The 15786-nt window shown below is 40.3% G+C and overlaps 1 protein-coding gene and 1 long non-coding RNA gene across 11 annotated transcripts in view; one reads left to right on the top strand and one right to left on the bottom strand.

The window, feature by feature from the left end:
- Positions 1–15786, bottom strand: part of LOC111246668 (uncharacterized) — a 231408-nt gene that overhangs the window by 77979 nt on the left and 137643 nt on the right. For all 10 annotated transcript variants that reach the window (XM_086982363.1, XM_022796634.2, XM_086982362.1 and 7 more), the window contains 3 exons: positions 9966–10177; positions 6912–7006; positions 5721–5810 (listed from right to left, as the gene is read on the bottom strand). In XM_086982363.1, the coding sequence (XP_086838489.1) occupies positions 5721–5810; positions 6912–7006; positions 9966–10177 (397 nt within the window). The remainder of the gene's footprint in view (positions 1–5720; positions 5811–6911; positions 7007–9965; positions 10178–15786) is intronic.
- On the top strand, positions 3329–13198 carry LOC147756557 (uncharacterized). Its single transcript, XR_015322910.1, has 3 exons — positions 3329–3863; positions 11808–12234; positions 12334–13198. It is a non-coding gene; the product is annotated as an uncharacterized LOC147756557 (long non-coding RNA).

Consider the following 15786-nt stretch of genomic DNA (forward strand, 5'->3'; position numbering starts at 1 on the left):
TTGGGACAATGCTATGATTGTTACGGGCTCTTTATGATGCCCTTCGGCATAATTAGTAATAATCTAATCTTCTCTGGAGGAATAATAGCAGAGAAAACTCCTTTGAAATTACAATAGATAACATGTTTCGTTGTTTCACCATGTCTCGCCTCGATGGTAACGTCCTGTGAGAGCGACGAAATGGCACCAGTAAGCGTCGGCTCGATTCCGCTCTAATGTTGACCGTCTCCTTAGTTAGAGCCTAAGCCATTAACACCCCTAACTTCCGTTAGAGACGATGACGAGACAATGGTACCGACAAGAGATACCGATATTAGGAAAAATAGCTACCTATACTCAACGGATGACTGCCAGCGATTGATGTGAGGGCAAAAATATATTTCGACCGTACACGTATGAATGAAAATAAATTTACTTGTTTCGATACTTTTGAACGTATCGTTAAATCTGGCTTTCTATTTTATTGAAGTACCAAATTGCCTTTCCCGCCAGACTGTATAAGGAAGTTTGCTCTCCTTATATTTCTGTCTTATACTCGTCACCAGTCATTAGGTGGTCTCCCGTATTGTCGCTAATTCATTGCGTGACCTCTTCTGAACTTCGCCTGGTAGATGACACACTCGAGTCTCGTTCGATCGCTCTGCAGTGCGTGGCATTGCTTGTGATATGTTTGTATACTTGTGCACTTCTTTTGCGAAGTGCCGAGCCCGGGTTATCAATAAAATTGCCCAATATTCTCATCGGATGTGGTCGTTCACAACTAGGACACGCCCAAACCGGATTTTTGTTTATGCCTCTGCCCGACAAAAAACACTGAGATGAAGCTAGTACGTGCAGGACGATAGATATAACTACACGATTGTTCGATAACAATGTTCTGCCTGACCTGCTGTCAGGCTCCTACGGGCTGAGCTTGGCGAATCTTGAGGTACGCTACACACGTACTATATTTTTTGCCCACTACTTTATAATTTATTTGGATCATCCTCTCTTCGTGTAGTCCACTTCTGTTTTGTAAATGCATTGTATGTTTGTATGGAAAGTTGTTGTGTCTAGTGACTATGGTAACAAATCCAACTTTAAAGTGCAAACGCACAGCTAGGTCAGACCGATTTGAGGCGAACGGAGTTGACTACTAAACAGCCTAACGCTCTTTATAGCTGCCGCCACTATGAGGAGCATAAAAGCCTTTTCCTCCCTAAACTAATTTCCCCCCTTAGTTTTCGTCAGCGAGCCAGCAAGGCAAGAGTTGATTACTTCCCAATCCCCTTGTTGAATTACTGCCATCTTCAATTGCTTCTTCTCAATGTTGGTTTTATTTTCTTAGATTCTGCGCAGCCGATATCTATCTTTTCCCCCATGAGTCAAAAAATAGCTAGAGTAACTGGTCAGCCAATCAGTTGTCGCCCATAAGCTCTCAGTTGTTACGGTCTATCCATCCGTTATTTAGCTAATCTGCAGTGTTTCTCGCTCCCTTCCTTTTTCTTTCCGTCGTCACACTTGCCCGCGTTACTTTACTTCGTGCTTTTTTAATTGTTCTTCTTTGGTCTTAATTCAAGAGGCAGTCTTTGTCCTCCTTCTTTTTTCTTCTTGACTTTTCGAAGACTGCAGGTTAGCTAATTAAAAGGTTACGCTGTATTTAATCAGAACATAAACTCTATCAGTGAATACAGCCCGTCCCGCAGAGCTTATTTCTTGCAAGCTACACGACGTACTTCCATCAGCTCAATCCTATTTTTATAATGGTCTACGTTGAACGAAAAATTATTCGTTTTAATAGATGAGTTTGAACATATTTTAGAGTTACAGTAAAACCCCAACAGCCTGCTGCTTAGGTGAAAGGTAAGTGATATGAAACCAAGAATAAAATAGGTAGACTAAAACACCAGTGTAAAAATGGCACACCTATTCTAGGTACACTATTTTACATACTATGCAGATGGCTACCGTATTCAGTTAATTCTCAAATTAAATTCACGTTCCTATGACATTTTTTAGGCATTTATCCGAATCTTCGTGAAGCGCTCAAGGGCACTGACAATAACCTATTCGGAACCAGAACATAGCCAAACTTAAAAACCTATCTTTCGTATGGGCACGAACTGATTTAAAGAATCGACGATACTCGGTCAAAATCAAAAACATTTTTAATAATATGACCTTTCCTCTCCCCAGATCCCTTCTAGATGCCCCAGATGCCGAACCAGAGTTGATGAAAAATGAACAATCTACAATCGGCACGGACTGATTAAAAGTACGCGAATGAAGTTTAAATACTAATACCCTTGTTCGTCTCTGCCCCTAAAGCGCTTTCCTGGAATCTCTTCTTTTCTATATTTTTGTTTTAAGTACCCAACATGCTCGTTCCAAACTATAGAATACATGCTCATGATCCCACCAGGACGCTTACGCCTATAGTAGGCTATCGGCAAGATAACCTAAATCGTAATTAGAGTCTTCATTCTATTCCCTTTTGTTCACTCACAAAATAAACTCTCGCTAATACTTTCAATATATACAGTAAAGAACACACGTGACTTAATTATAGCTATGAACCTTCTATGTGATTGAAATAAATTACTGTTTCATTGTTTCTTAATTAAACTGTTCATAATTAAATACCTATGGACCTTTTATTATTTCAAAATTTATATTTATATATATATATTTCAAAATAAATAAGTGTTGTGAGGTCTGATTTTAGTTTTGTTATTTAGTTGACTTATTACACTTTAGTTGTAGATGTAATTCAGAACCTTTCTCTTCCACAATATTGTCTTTATTATCCTTATAACCTCATTTAATCTGAAAACGTTTAGATTTATAAATAATCGCGATATGACCACTGATTTGTTTACCGCATGGAGAGAGGAGAGTCTATGCGATAGGATCAATATCCGAGCCTGGCTGATCAAACTAACGACAAGTTATCACAGCGATCATGGAGGCTGATAGGAACACGTACACTTGATCGTGTAATAGAGTTAGTTTTGTGAAAATAAAAACATACATTTTGATTTGTGACGAGACATCAAGCATTTTTTCTAGTCGCACAATATATACGCACGGAATGTCACAGACAACGGTTCGGTACCGAGCCGCCCGCGCCATGGTGAATACCAAACCAGATATAAAGGCATAGTTTTGTTGAATCGTAAACTGTTCTATTCTAGCTCTCCGAATGCCCCCTTTCCAAACCTAATTATTTTTCGCCTCTCGACAACTCGTCCTGCCGCTCGCGGATAAGACGGACTAAGAAAAACATAAGACAGAGCCCACAACACGCCATGAGTTGATATATATGCAACTTACACTGGTCTAACACGATTCATGGCACGGTTTTCCTCGGGTGGGCATTCCGCCTGCCGAGTGTTCGAATTATGTGGTATTACTTTGTGCTATAGATGCATTCGAAAGTTACGCTCGTAGGATAATGCTGGTAATACATGTAATTGTATGGCGGGTTGCTACTGCTCTTGGTAACCCAAAATCAGCGTAGCTTAGTGAAGCTACCAGGTTCTGTTTCCCTAAAAAACGAGGAGTAAGTTTTGGTGTAGCTTAACGGTAGGCCCCGCTATACCTGGTGGGGATTATCTTCAAGATTTTCACGGTACCGCTACAATGAAAGCAAGTGCAAAGTGCACTCTGCTGAGCGCCAAGACGTTCCAGTTATCACCACCATTATTGCTTTACCATTGTCATGTTCATGTTTAAGACAGGCCAACTCACGCTGGCAGAGATGTTGTGATGAACGAAGCCTTTATTCTTCGGTATCCTTCTTACTCACATAATGGAAATAGGAGAGAAAACCGAGAGACAAACAGGGAGGACGCGGACGAAGTGTCAAGTGTACGAATATGTGGGTATGTATGCACATGCAGTTGGGCGTTGAATGGAGCCGGCGCTGATAGACACTGACGTATAACGACGAGATGCTTATTTACATTAGTCAGCTTCGTGGACTCGCTGGAAAGCAGTGTGCGTGTTTTTTTTTGTTGATGTACAGCGAATCATTCGCAGCTTCGTGATGTTTTCTTTGAGCCTGACTATTGCGCTTGGTTTGTTTGAGCCGTTAGCTTTCTATTATACCTTTTTGTACTGATCTTCGTTTTGTCTCGACGGCTGTAATTGCCGCTACCTGTCAAGCGCACTCACATCGCTACTGCCGTACATACTCGTACCGTAACTGCACTATGTTTTTATCAAGTATCCTTCGGAGTAATTTATTCATATTCTCTCGTTTGTTTGCGATAGGGAATATAACATTTTGTCTAACGAAAATTGCCTATGAAGTGTGTCTGCTAGCAAGACTTCTGCAATGCACTTGATACTGACCTATTAGTATTACTGATTTTCTTCTCGGAGATAATTCCCATCAATTTAATCTTCATTGAGGTCACTTTTTCCGGATGATTTTTTACGAGTAACTACATATTTAGACGGCAGTACTAGTTGTTCGAATCGCGTGTCTAGAATGCTAACACAATATATTCGTGTGATACACTGCTATCATCACGTGACGCCTTCAGGCGTTTTATCTATGAGGACGCATACGATACAATGTAAACTCAGTTTCCTTGTCACGTTTGAAACTGGAACTTCTCTACAGGTCACCTCAATCAAAATGGCGGGTCGGTGAATGCAATCTCATCACTTGGTGAACTGAAAGCTAGAACTATACGTTTCAAAGTGGAAAATCTGGCCAAATAAATGCATCTGGTAAACGTAGGCAGCAATAGCGGGAGCTGTTCCGTTACTTCAAGTTACAACAAAGTTTTCATAATGCACCCAATGTAAATTATTGTCAAAAAACACTACGTTGTTAAACTTGTTTATATACAGCCGTACGTCAAATGTTATTCAAATCAATGATCGCGGCATTGATTTGGTTTAGTATCTAGTCAATTGGAAGCCTATTTGTATAGTTAGAATAAAAATCTTTCAGTGATGATCCATTTACGAGGATTGTCCTAAAGCGGTTATTTAGAAGAAGTCGTTCGCTGGAAGCTTCGGCCAATCCGTAAAACCAAACAATCTATCGTATAGGTGCATTTAACGTAATGAAATGTTTACTGGCGGTATATGATCATTATTAAATGATTTAACCCTGATAATATCTTTCTTTTAACTTCGTTTAATAGAGGACAGGTATGTTTTTGAGTAAAGGGACAGATTTTACGCGCGTAATTTTCTGTCTTGACGATTGTTCAAGTTCGCACCGTACCAAATATATTCGGCAGATTCCCAGAAAGTCACGCAAATTCTTAACTTCTCTAAAAACTTCTGACACTGTTTTGAGTAGCGTAGTATTTGCGTCGCGGTCTACTTCAATGATACATTTTTTATCTCTAACCAAAGGATTGTTTTCGTGTGCCTAATTCATCTAACTGTTCAAGCATTATGAGTTAGCACACTCCCAGGAATCTTCGAACAAATACCATGTAGACGTACGCTCAAATTACGTAATGATTAATTACTTCTAATTATTAATGGTAATACAGAAAATTCATCGTTTTTTTTTTTTTGAAATAACGGATAATATAATTTAATTAAACGTGTAGAAGCCTTTTACGTGTTTGAGATAAGGTGAAGAGTTTAAGTTTTAGCCAAAAATACACATACGATTGTATGATAACACTCACAGCTACCGTTTTGGAGATACAAAAATTTACCAATATCTTATAATACTATGTCTCCAACATAGATAAATATATACGCACCTGGAAAACGGCAGCTTCATCATCCATCTGGATAGTGAGCAATGTCGCGTTTAATTCCCTGCAAATGGCAGCTGCTGTGTTCCCCGAGACCTGCAATAACAAGCAAAATAGCATCTCACTACTATTCATAACTAAATTTATATATATATATATATATATATAAAAGCTGCAAGTATCCGCCAATGTAGACACATTTTAGCAAAGCCTTAGAGCCTATATCCTTTCGCTGGCTTTTTTTTTTAAGTAGAAAGAAACGCGATGTGATCATCTGAGCACCGCTTATTGGAAAACTACTCCCACGCGTGATTTTCTACGTGGCCTCGCACCACTAGCGTGGGCCTGCCAAAAACACTGTTTCATGTTTTGGGCGGCACAGAAAGGGATGTAGATGGTTCTTCTGCCTATTTGACGGCGGTTCCAGTTGCTGTACTGTCAAGGGACAGAAGGCTTCCTTGTTGAAGCCGGCGTTACTGCCAAAGCTGCAATTATCTTTATTTACGACAACGACACCCCTCATCCGGACAAAGCTCACTGTATCGGGTCCACATCGTCAATAACCCAGATGGGGAAATGCCGCCTTATACTCTCGGACCACAGTTTTGATTGAAAATGCTTTGAACGACAGTGCACTAGTGACCGCACTTGACGCGCAAGAAACATGAAAGAAAAGCTATGGTTACGCGACTACGAAGTGCTCTCGTGAAAAAGCCCTTCTGTTGGATATGCTTATTTGATCTGGGTCTGCCGCACAGGGATTATGGCTCTCTGCCTAAGAAGACCCGATTAAGCTGTAAATATTTTAAAGGTTTAGTAACATTCAAATGTATGGATTTCCCTTGGTACCGTTTGCTATCCACACATTATCGGACTGGCGAAGAAGGCAAATACTAATCTAGCCCCCACCCGTTCGTTCATTTCATAGGCAATTTAGACAAGCGTTGTAATTTGCAAAAACAGAAACGCAAATTTATTTTGGTAAGGAAGTTATTGGGTTGGGGTGTCTTCACAAACTTAGACACTAGACCATTGAAATTTTACATACTAAATGATAGGAGACAATTAGAATTGCTTTATATTATATGAGCTTTCTGCTCATCTATTAAAGTAAAATACTTATACGAGAGCAGCTGTGTTCCACTTAAGAAAAAGCTGAAGTTTAAGTGAAAGAATAAATACGTTGTGAGATCATACCTGGGGCATGCCACCAACAAGGTAACAGTGACCGCTGTGGAAATGGTAGTCTGCAGACTCACAGCGGCGCTCCCGATGCCCGCTCGGATCTTCATCTGCAGTTGGAGATCACAATTGTGCAGAAATGTGCAAAAAAAATTATTCAATTTTTTTTGTTTCCGCTTTTTTTTTAATAAGGTATCTAAGCCACCCTAACCTAGCTCGCTCATAATCTAAAGTAGGATAGACTCTTACACACCACTACTTAGTGCAGAAAATCTTGAAAACATTTTTCGCTACCTCTGATGGATAGGCTTAACCTATCGTGAAAAGATGAGTCTGCGAAGAATCTGGATAATGCTAAAAAATAGAAAAACATTCCTGTCAAATCCTAATGCTGCTGCACCTCGATACGCAGTAGTGACTAGTGGCATCTTCAGCTGCACACCAGTGCGTGTATTTGCATATATTAATTTTCCAAATGCCACCCTTGAGGTAACGTGCTCTGATGGCTATCTAGTTGAGAGCGCGTCTCAATGAAGGCTTTTTTAGCACAGATAAATTAATCATTTATTCTCAAAAGTATTCGAGTCCTGTTGGTCTGTCCATCAAGTTGGTGCCTATAGCCGAAATGCATTTTCTATGTTATACAATTACTGTTAAATTTCGTAATCTAACTCGTCCCTTTGGCCTGACGTTATATTCCTATTAGTTGATTAAGGTAGAGGACTTTCTGAAAAATTCGTGCGCGAGTCTACTCATATATCCCAGCTTAACCTCATATAATGATTTCGCGAGGGATATAAGCTAAGTTTCAAACATAATTGTTTGTCTAGGGATAAAAACTATAAAACGCTGAGCGTTACTTACAAACGACCTTTAAGGGCCCAGTATATATTGAATGATCAAAATACTATTCCCACATGATCACTGACAACTGAGATAAGATACCGATTGAAATACCGAATTCGCATTTTATTATATGATTTAATTTACTAGATTGAAATTAGCTTATGAGGCCGGACAAAGTTTCTGTAGTAGCGCCTACAGAAGTACTTTATCAATGAAGTACTGAAGTACTTTTAAATATGCTTAGCCCTCCACTTATAATACAACGCCTAAGGGTGTGCGTGATATTGTAAATGAAATCTAAAACTATTCTAAAAGTACATAAGATTTACCTATGTTATAAGTTTATTCATGTCCTGATATCTGTCATCGGGGGCTGCTTTAGTGAAGGGATCTTTCCAATTCACTGGCTAAAACGCATGCTATATATGGTTTGCTCTTTAAAGGGTACTGTTTCGAACATTACTGTTGAACAATTTCTAATACTTCATTAAAAGTTTCACTTGACTTAACTGCATTCTCTTTCTTGCAGTTATTTTTAGACAATAATATACTATATTATTAAGATAGAAATGTATTATAATCCTAGTCTCTGCACGTTATAAGACCTTATATATGAACCTATAGAGGGATCAAGGACGTGACCAAAAAAGATATTTATTTCCCATCTTTAAATATCACGTTAGGCTACGTTCATTTTTCCATGAGCTATTGGCTGCAAAAGCCACCCAACACATAACATGTCGGTTTTTATATTTTTTTTTGCCGTATACGCGAAGGGTCTGTGAAAAGGGAATAGATTCTTGGGGTTGTGCTTTCGATTGGACAAACTGTGTTTGGATACCGTTCGTTAACCAAAAATCTTTACTTGTTTGGAAAAGGCATCCTTTAGGAAGTCGTCATTATGAAGAATAGATAGGGTCGGCAATGGCACATTAATTGTAGAAAAATTGCAGGGGACGCTGTGAAGGGTGATTAGCCGCCGAACAGAAACCCTAGTATTGTTGGGCGCGTTGATCCGATAAAGCGAATGAGGAGTAAAAAAATGCTGAAGCAAAAGCGTCGTTCAGTAATTAGTAAAAGAACTTCCTATAACCAGTCCTCTTGGCGCCGTCTGTCTGGCCGTACGCATAAGAATCTAGATCGGGCTATGTGAATGAAAGTAGCTATCTCCCCACATCCGGAGCAATCCGGGAAAAAAATTTGACGTAGCAAGGAAATATTCAAGGACAGAGTGGAAAAATAATCTGTTTCATTTTTTAGGAAAATTTAGAAGTCATAGTTAGCCAGCCATACCATCCCCACTTCTTTCCGCCATTCATATCAGAGCATAGCTAATCCAGCGTATAGCGCAGAAGGTAACCACCCCTACCCCCTACAGAACCGCGAGGTGGAACGCAGCTTAACTAAAGCTATCGCGCGATGAACTGCGGCGGAATTCAACAAAGATCGAATGGCAAGGCAGGCAAGAGGGCCTGCAAAAAGGTTCCAAACTCAATTAAAACGTTCAACTAATAGTTTTCCCTTAGGACAGGCGAAAATGACGATGATAAATCAACGTAAGGGTCGAGACAAGGCAGTTCCATCCTCGCATTAGCAAAGAAACGACCATAACGACGGCGTTTATTTAAGTGCGGGCTTTAGATCCGAACGAACGGAAGAATGGTCATAAGCTAGACCATCGCTAGATATAATAAAGGGGACGGACTTGGGATCGGGCCTCGTCAAAAGTCAAGAAGGGACAGACGCAGAAGAAGAATATCAATGAAATGGGAAAATAGAATGGCGCGTACTTTTTTTTACTCAGATAAAAACAGTCTACGATGGATTCACTTAGAATAGCTTGTCCGTCTTTGCTACGCTAGGGTCTAAACATAATAGGCAAAGTCAGCAGAGAACTAATCGCTAGGATTCAAGCAGAGCATCCACAGATAAAAATGTTTCGGTTCTCAGCCATCAGCACGGAACTAGTGGCTCATATGAAACACTCCAAAAACGATTGACGCGCGCTTTAGCAGGAAAAGTACGTTGTGCATATGTTTGATATTTAAAGTTTTATATTTACTGTCTCGGTGTGTAAGCCTGTTTTCCGGTGTGCAAGCCGAGAATAGGATATTTCGAAATGTACAAACGAACTAAAACAAAGAACAGATAAATCAATACTCTGCCCACCTCTCACTGGTATATGATACGCATAGACTGTTCAACGGTACGACACATACATACCGTCATCGTTGACGATCAGCACTTCGGCTTTGAATCCTTTGAAAGCATGCGAGAAATCACTCACGAAAGTGATCTGCATACTACGCGACGCGGTAAAACGCAGCAGTTTAATACGTTCATTCCAGTTGCCACAGATTCGACCTCCCGACGACTGTAGAAGACCCGGAGGGTGCCAGGCTCCACCCGTGACCTCTACATAGTCATAGTCGCAGCTGCAAGCACACGTGGATAACAATAGTCAAAATATCATGGCATTATTAGTTGGCAAAAACGGCACTCTTGTATAAAAATAAGGACACCTTTCTATTTGGTTATGAAGTTTGAGGTTTTTACCTATGTTGTCAGCAGCTTGTACTCATCTCACTTAAGCAGCAGGAGTAGATATCCTGGTTATATAGGCAAAGCATGTCACGTTACCATGCATTTGGGTGTTCGTAACATAAGAACGACTATGGTTATGCTCAGGAGGGTCAGAGAGATGCCGATATGAGTCGGACGGTCCGCCAGTTCCACTCAAGCAGACACCTACCCACCCGCAACAACCGTATATGGTTAGATAAGCTAGTTAACATAAGGGCTATGGCAAGAACGCAGAAGAGAGTAACGCAGCAACGACGGGGTCCACGAGAAACACTAGGGAAGCATGTAATCAACCCGGAAGGCGTCCCCAACGAAGTGATATAGCTCTCCGCATACGACCCCTGGTGGCCCCGGCTGGAATCGGGCTGGCTGTCTAGTTTCCATGGTACGGTACAGTGCAATGCGATGCGATGCCGCCGCATTCGTCGTCGGAGTCGTCCTCGAGTGCCTTGCCGCTCCAGCCGACGGGCCAAACGGCCGCCGTTCGGCACAGCATCCCTTGGGTCTCGTAGATGCGTGTTTGCCAGCAGAGGACGCAGGCAGGACAGAGGACATCGTCGAAACGACGATGTTGCGCATAAACCCAGCGAACTAGCAATTTCTCCGAGTTCGTAGCCGTTTCTGTTGACGCGCATGCCAGCCCGCGGCGAGAACAGCAAAATCATTGCGTCTCGTTAAGGGACCCGGGAGGGGTGAGGTGAGCGGAGGGAAGTGGGGAGGGAATTGTGCCATACGGTTACACAGCCTGTCGAAGTTAGCGGTATATACATTTGGCTAACTATGTCTACGTTCACTCTAACAAAGTACCACAGTGTTATCCACCTCTAACTGCATTCTGCGTACCCCATACAGCATGGAGTATCAAACGTAATCCGTATTCCATGGGTACAGGACCCTAAATACCAGTCATATAGCGTTTACGTTCAGACACCCACATCTCAGTATGCATTTTTCATAGATTGACGTAAATTGCACATGTCTAAACGCACATAGCAGTAATATGAAGAAAACTTAACTATGTTAGCTGTATGAAGCTCAAAGGAAAAGAGAGATTATGCGGGAGAATGGTGATCTTGGTACAAGCCGTAAAGATGATATCATATAAAAGGTGTAGGCCAATATATATATATATATACGACCATATCACAAAAGACCCATGCGTCTTTTGATTTTCCTAAAATTTCTAGATTGAAGCTCGTGGATGTTCTGGTGATGAAGAAATACGAATATACGTATAACAGGTAACAGGTAGCCGCACATTAAGGCATCAACTTTCAGCAATGTACAGGCAGTAGAGGAAGGAGGCTTTGTCTTATCCATTAGCATATTGCTTACTTTAGCAACATGAGCTTTTTAAAATTTCTCAAGGGCACCCCCTATTAGCCAATTGCTATTTACCAGTGGTCTTCGACGGAAGTACTACTCGTGAGTTATATACGTCCAACCGGGTTCTTTAAATTTCTTTTTGTATTGTTTCGGCAGAAGTCAGCTGCGTACGAAGGACAAGCAAAGTTTGCTTCTAAAACGTGCGCATGTCTCTCAATTTGGATTCCAGCGAGCGGGAAGTCGATACGCCATAACGCTACGAAACAGGCTGAACCCCGCGTTCCGTACTGGCCTAGCTCTCAGAGATGGTCTAGAATCATGAGTCATATCCGCGATATGACAACAGTGTACTCCAAGCAAAGCAAAAGGCAAAAAGGCAAAAACCCAACAAAATGGCTAAATCCGTAAGAGTTCCTATTATTACAGATTCTACCATTGAAAAGTGTTTTTGAGGAGTACCCTGGCATGTGCAGATGCTCTTTGCGGATAAGAAACGACCATAAAGAATAGACGCGTAAACAGATGCCGAGGTTCGGTGCCGTAAAAAAAAGAAGAGACAACTCCATCTTAAAGCTCATTGGTGGTACGTCTTTCTGTGTGCTGTCGTTTTGATGCTGCTTATATGTGCTAGACCCGGTCTCATCCCGTGTCCTGCTTACACTTGTTCTCTGTTTGTTCGAAGGGAATTGTGGAAGCAATGCGAAACGACGCTGCCACCATCGCTATTACAACTGCTGTGGCGCCTGTCGAGTTAAGCTTCTCATCGGTAACCGGCTTACCCGCTCCAGGAGTAACCGAAAATTCCGCAGCGATCGCCATTGGTTATTGTTGTTTACTGCCTATTGACGACCAAAATAGTAGAATAAATTCGAACTCAGCAAGTTGGCTGGCCAGGAGCTAGTAGGACCAAGTGAGGAGAGTACTAAGGAGGCCAAGGAACACTATATAGATGTTATCGTTCCCTGTCAATCCTTCCCTGGTTCCCCGTTCGCGCCTGCTCCGTTGCCTTTTATCAGTGGTTACTGCCACCTGCGCTTAAACATCATTCAATAAAAAGCCTGCGATAACTCGTAGTGAGTTCCAGGAGCAGTCGTGGGGATGACTTCGGCCGACTAATATATCGCAGAGGGAGCTACCTGCTCCCTCTGCCTCTTCGTGAAATCATATCGACATTTAACAGACGCTGCAGCTAATTTAATGTTCTCGCTAACACTTGAAAACGTTTTTACTTTTATAATTTATAAAGAAGATTTACGTATATTATATAGAATGAAGGTATATTACAATATGATAATTTATTTATGTAAAGCTGTAATTAATTTCTTATATATGATAGGTGATATCATAAACGATAAAAAAAATATGTAAATGTACAATAATCTATAGATATATATTTTTATATGTATATTTAATATATATACATTTATATATATAATATATTTAATATAAATTATTATAGTTGGCCTTGCTGGGGAACTCAGCCAACCTTGTGTACTTCGTAACGCATTGGGCTATGTAATGTATTAATGTGTTGTCGTAAGTTAATAAAGTTAAATAAAATTTTCAATAATCAAGATGAAAGAGGCGTATTTAATCGTAGTAGTAATAGGTAACACAAATATTACTATCTGTATAAGGGGTTGTGATACCATATTTATATATTATTATGGATTAGGCTACGGTTCCAGATGTTTTACGAAACTTTCCGTGGTGTTAACGCACTGTGACTGTTGCCGACTGGTAGTCCCACATGGATAGCCTGCAGTACCATATTAAAGACTCATACCTACTTCGATGTTGATCCAGTGATTTCCTATTTCTGGATTGTCGATATCGAAAATTGGCCCCTCTGCAGAAGGTACCCTTCAGAAGGCGATGTGTATCTGATTATTAATGAATACAGGTTTATATATATATACACTGAACGTTTGCCCCTGACCTACATTAAAAGCAGAGATAACGGCAACTGAATGCTGACGAATTATTTGACGCCCTTGATTAGCAGTCTAACTTATGCCGGAATGACGTGCATATTTGGACGGAAACTCATGCGTTGACCGCACCGAATTACGGGGGTACCGTTGGAGTAACAGTCGTTATTCATGATTAAGATCTCAACCTATACAGCAGACTGTTTTTGGTTTAAGACGTAGGTTGTGTGAAGTAACCTATTCTAGATTGAGAATGTTTAGCAATTCAACACCGATAGTTGCTGTTTGGTTTTCTATACGCATGCAGCTATCCTTGAAGGATGTTCGTGATGAAGTCATCGCCAATATTCAAAAGAACTGTTTATTTGAGAATGAAGATAACAAGATTGGTGGCTCGATTTGCTTCTTCATTGGGAAACGACTGGTTGCATAGAGAATATTTGGTTTGACAGGTGTAGACCTCTCCATGTGCTTGCGAACGGTCTCAGAGAAGGCCTTGTATAGGAATATGAAAAGTATTAGTAGAATCATCATTCTCTAAATGAAGCTACATTCTGCTTGCGTATGTTGGTCCGAAGCTTCTAGGTTTCTGTGTTATTTTGGAGGAAAAACTGCGTGAAGCACTCTGTATTGAATCTAAAGCACCGGTGATTCGTCATTTATTGGTAGAAATTGTTTCTAAAAACAGTGGTTTGACGCAAAAACGAAGCTTGGACTCTATTAATCGTCGCATCGATTTGTCCAGCACATACAAAATGTCTTTTTGACTTTATTGGTCTCTCCTTGAGCCAAACGGACTGAGACACACCTATATATGACAACCTAACATAGTGCGGTTCTGTCGTCTTTGATTTCTAACCGTTTCTGGCAGTGCGTGCGGGTTTGTTCGTTCGAAGTGGATGTAATTTTGCAAGATGCCAGTTTGCTCCTACGCTAGTATATACTAATTTAATATCACAGATTAATGGCTTAATGAAGTAGATATTGTTTTCAGGAATTGTTTTTAAGGCCTCTCAAGCCTCTCATTGTGTCTTCGTTTCTGCTTAGTATCGACTTGGAGAAAACAACGGGTAGAGAATAACGTAACCTTCGTTTCCTTTGCTAGTCGTGTGTCGATAGCAGTCTTGTTATTGTTTCGGTTTACTCTTGCCGATTCTGTTAGGCAGTAGTCAACCAGGTTGGCAGCGGTGGACCGCGCATAAGTTCTCTTTGACCTGAAACTTGCCGTAAGTTAATCCCCTGTATGTTTCTGGTCAAATTGAACGGCGACTGAACGTTTAGATTGATCGTAAATAATACTTAATTTTAGTGAATTTTTCTTAAGACATCAATCAGCCAATTATATAATTCGTACAGCAATAGGAATTACAATTTGAAATAAGAGTACACGTTTAACCTTAAAGTGTATGTAACAATAGTAATCCGAAATATGGGCTTTCACAAAATCAAAAAATAACAAATATCGCTTATTAAAACTGCAAGAGAAAACAACTCTGTATTGATAAAAAAATCACACATCTTTTATCTGTTTTTTTTTTTGTTGATCAATATGTGAAATATCAAAGAATCGAAAATTAAAGCTGGTAATTTATACATTGTACGTTGTCAGGGTGACAAATCGTCGTCTTTCGATGTGTAATATCCATGTTAGATGTCGAAATATGCATACCAAGTTTACTTTGTTTATCAAGAAAGTTTGTTTGGTACCACTAAGAAACGGGCACCTTACATGGAATAATCTTTTTAACCGAAAATATATTGAGCAAAGCAAAAATTACCTTAGTCCTTTCAACCTTTTCTTATTAGGAAGTCGGTCTAAAACCCACTCAAGGACAACTGGACACATATTTACACCGTGTTGCCGTATGGGCGAAACAGACGTCACAATTTTTTGCTCTATCTCCTCTACGTGTAAGTATACATTTTAGTATAATTTTTCGAGATCTATCGATCTTCGTGTAAAAAAATATTTTCGATAACTTAGCACTTCCCTTGTGTTTTTTCAGAAAAAGACCACCTTGTTATGTCTGCTACCAGAAACCCGGTAAGTAATCAAAAGCTGATCAATAGTAGTTCTCCATTTGTTTTTGTTAATTTTGTAGTTGTTGTGCCATTAGCACAGGGAAATATCTATTCAGAGAATAGGGACATGTATTGTATTCTTAGTCTGTTCGTTCATTGATTGGTATAAAGTGCATCCTTTC

This window comes from Varroa destructor, unplaced genomic scaffold (genome assembly GCF_002443255.2).
Source record: "Varroa destructor unplaced genomic scaffold, Vdes_3.0 BEIS01000003.1, whole genome shotgun sequence".
Classification (NCBI taxonomy): Eukaryota; Metazoa; Arthropoda; class Arachnida; order Mesostigmata; family Varroidae; genus Varroa; species Varroa destructor.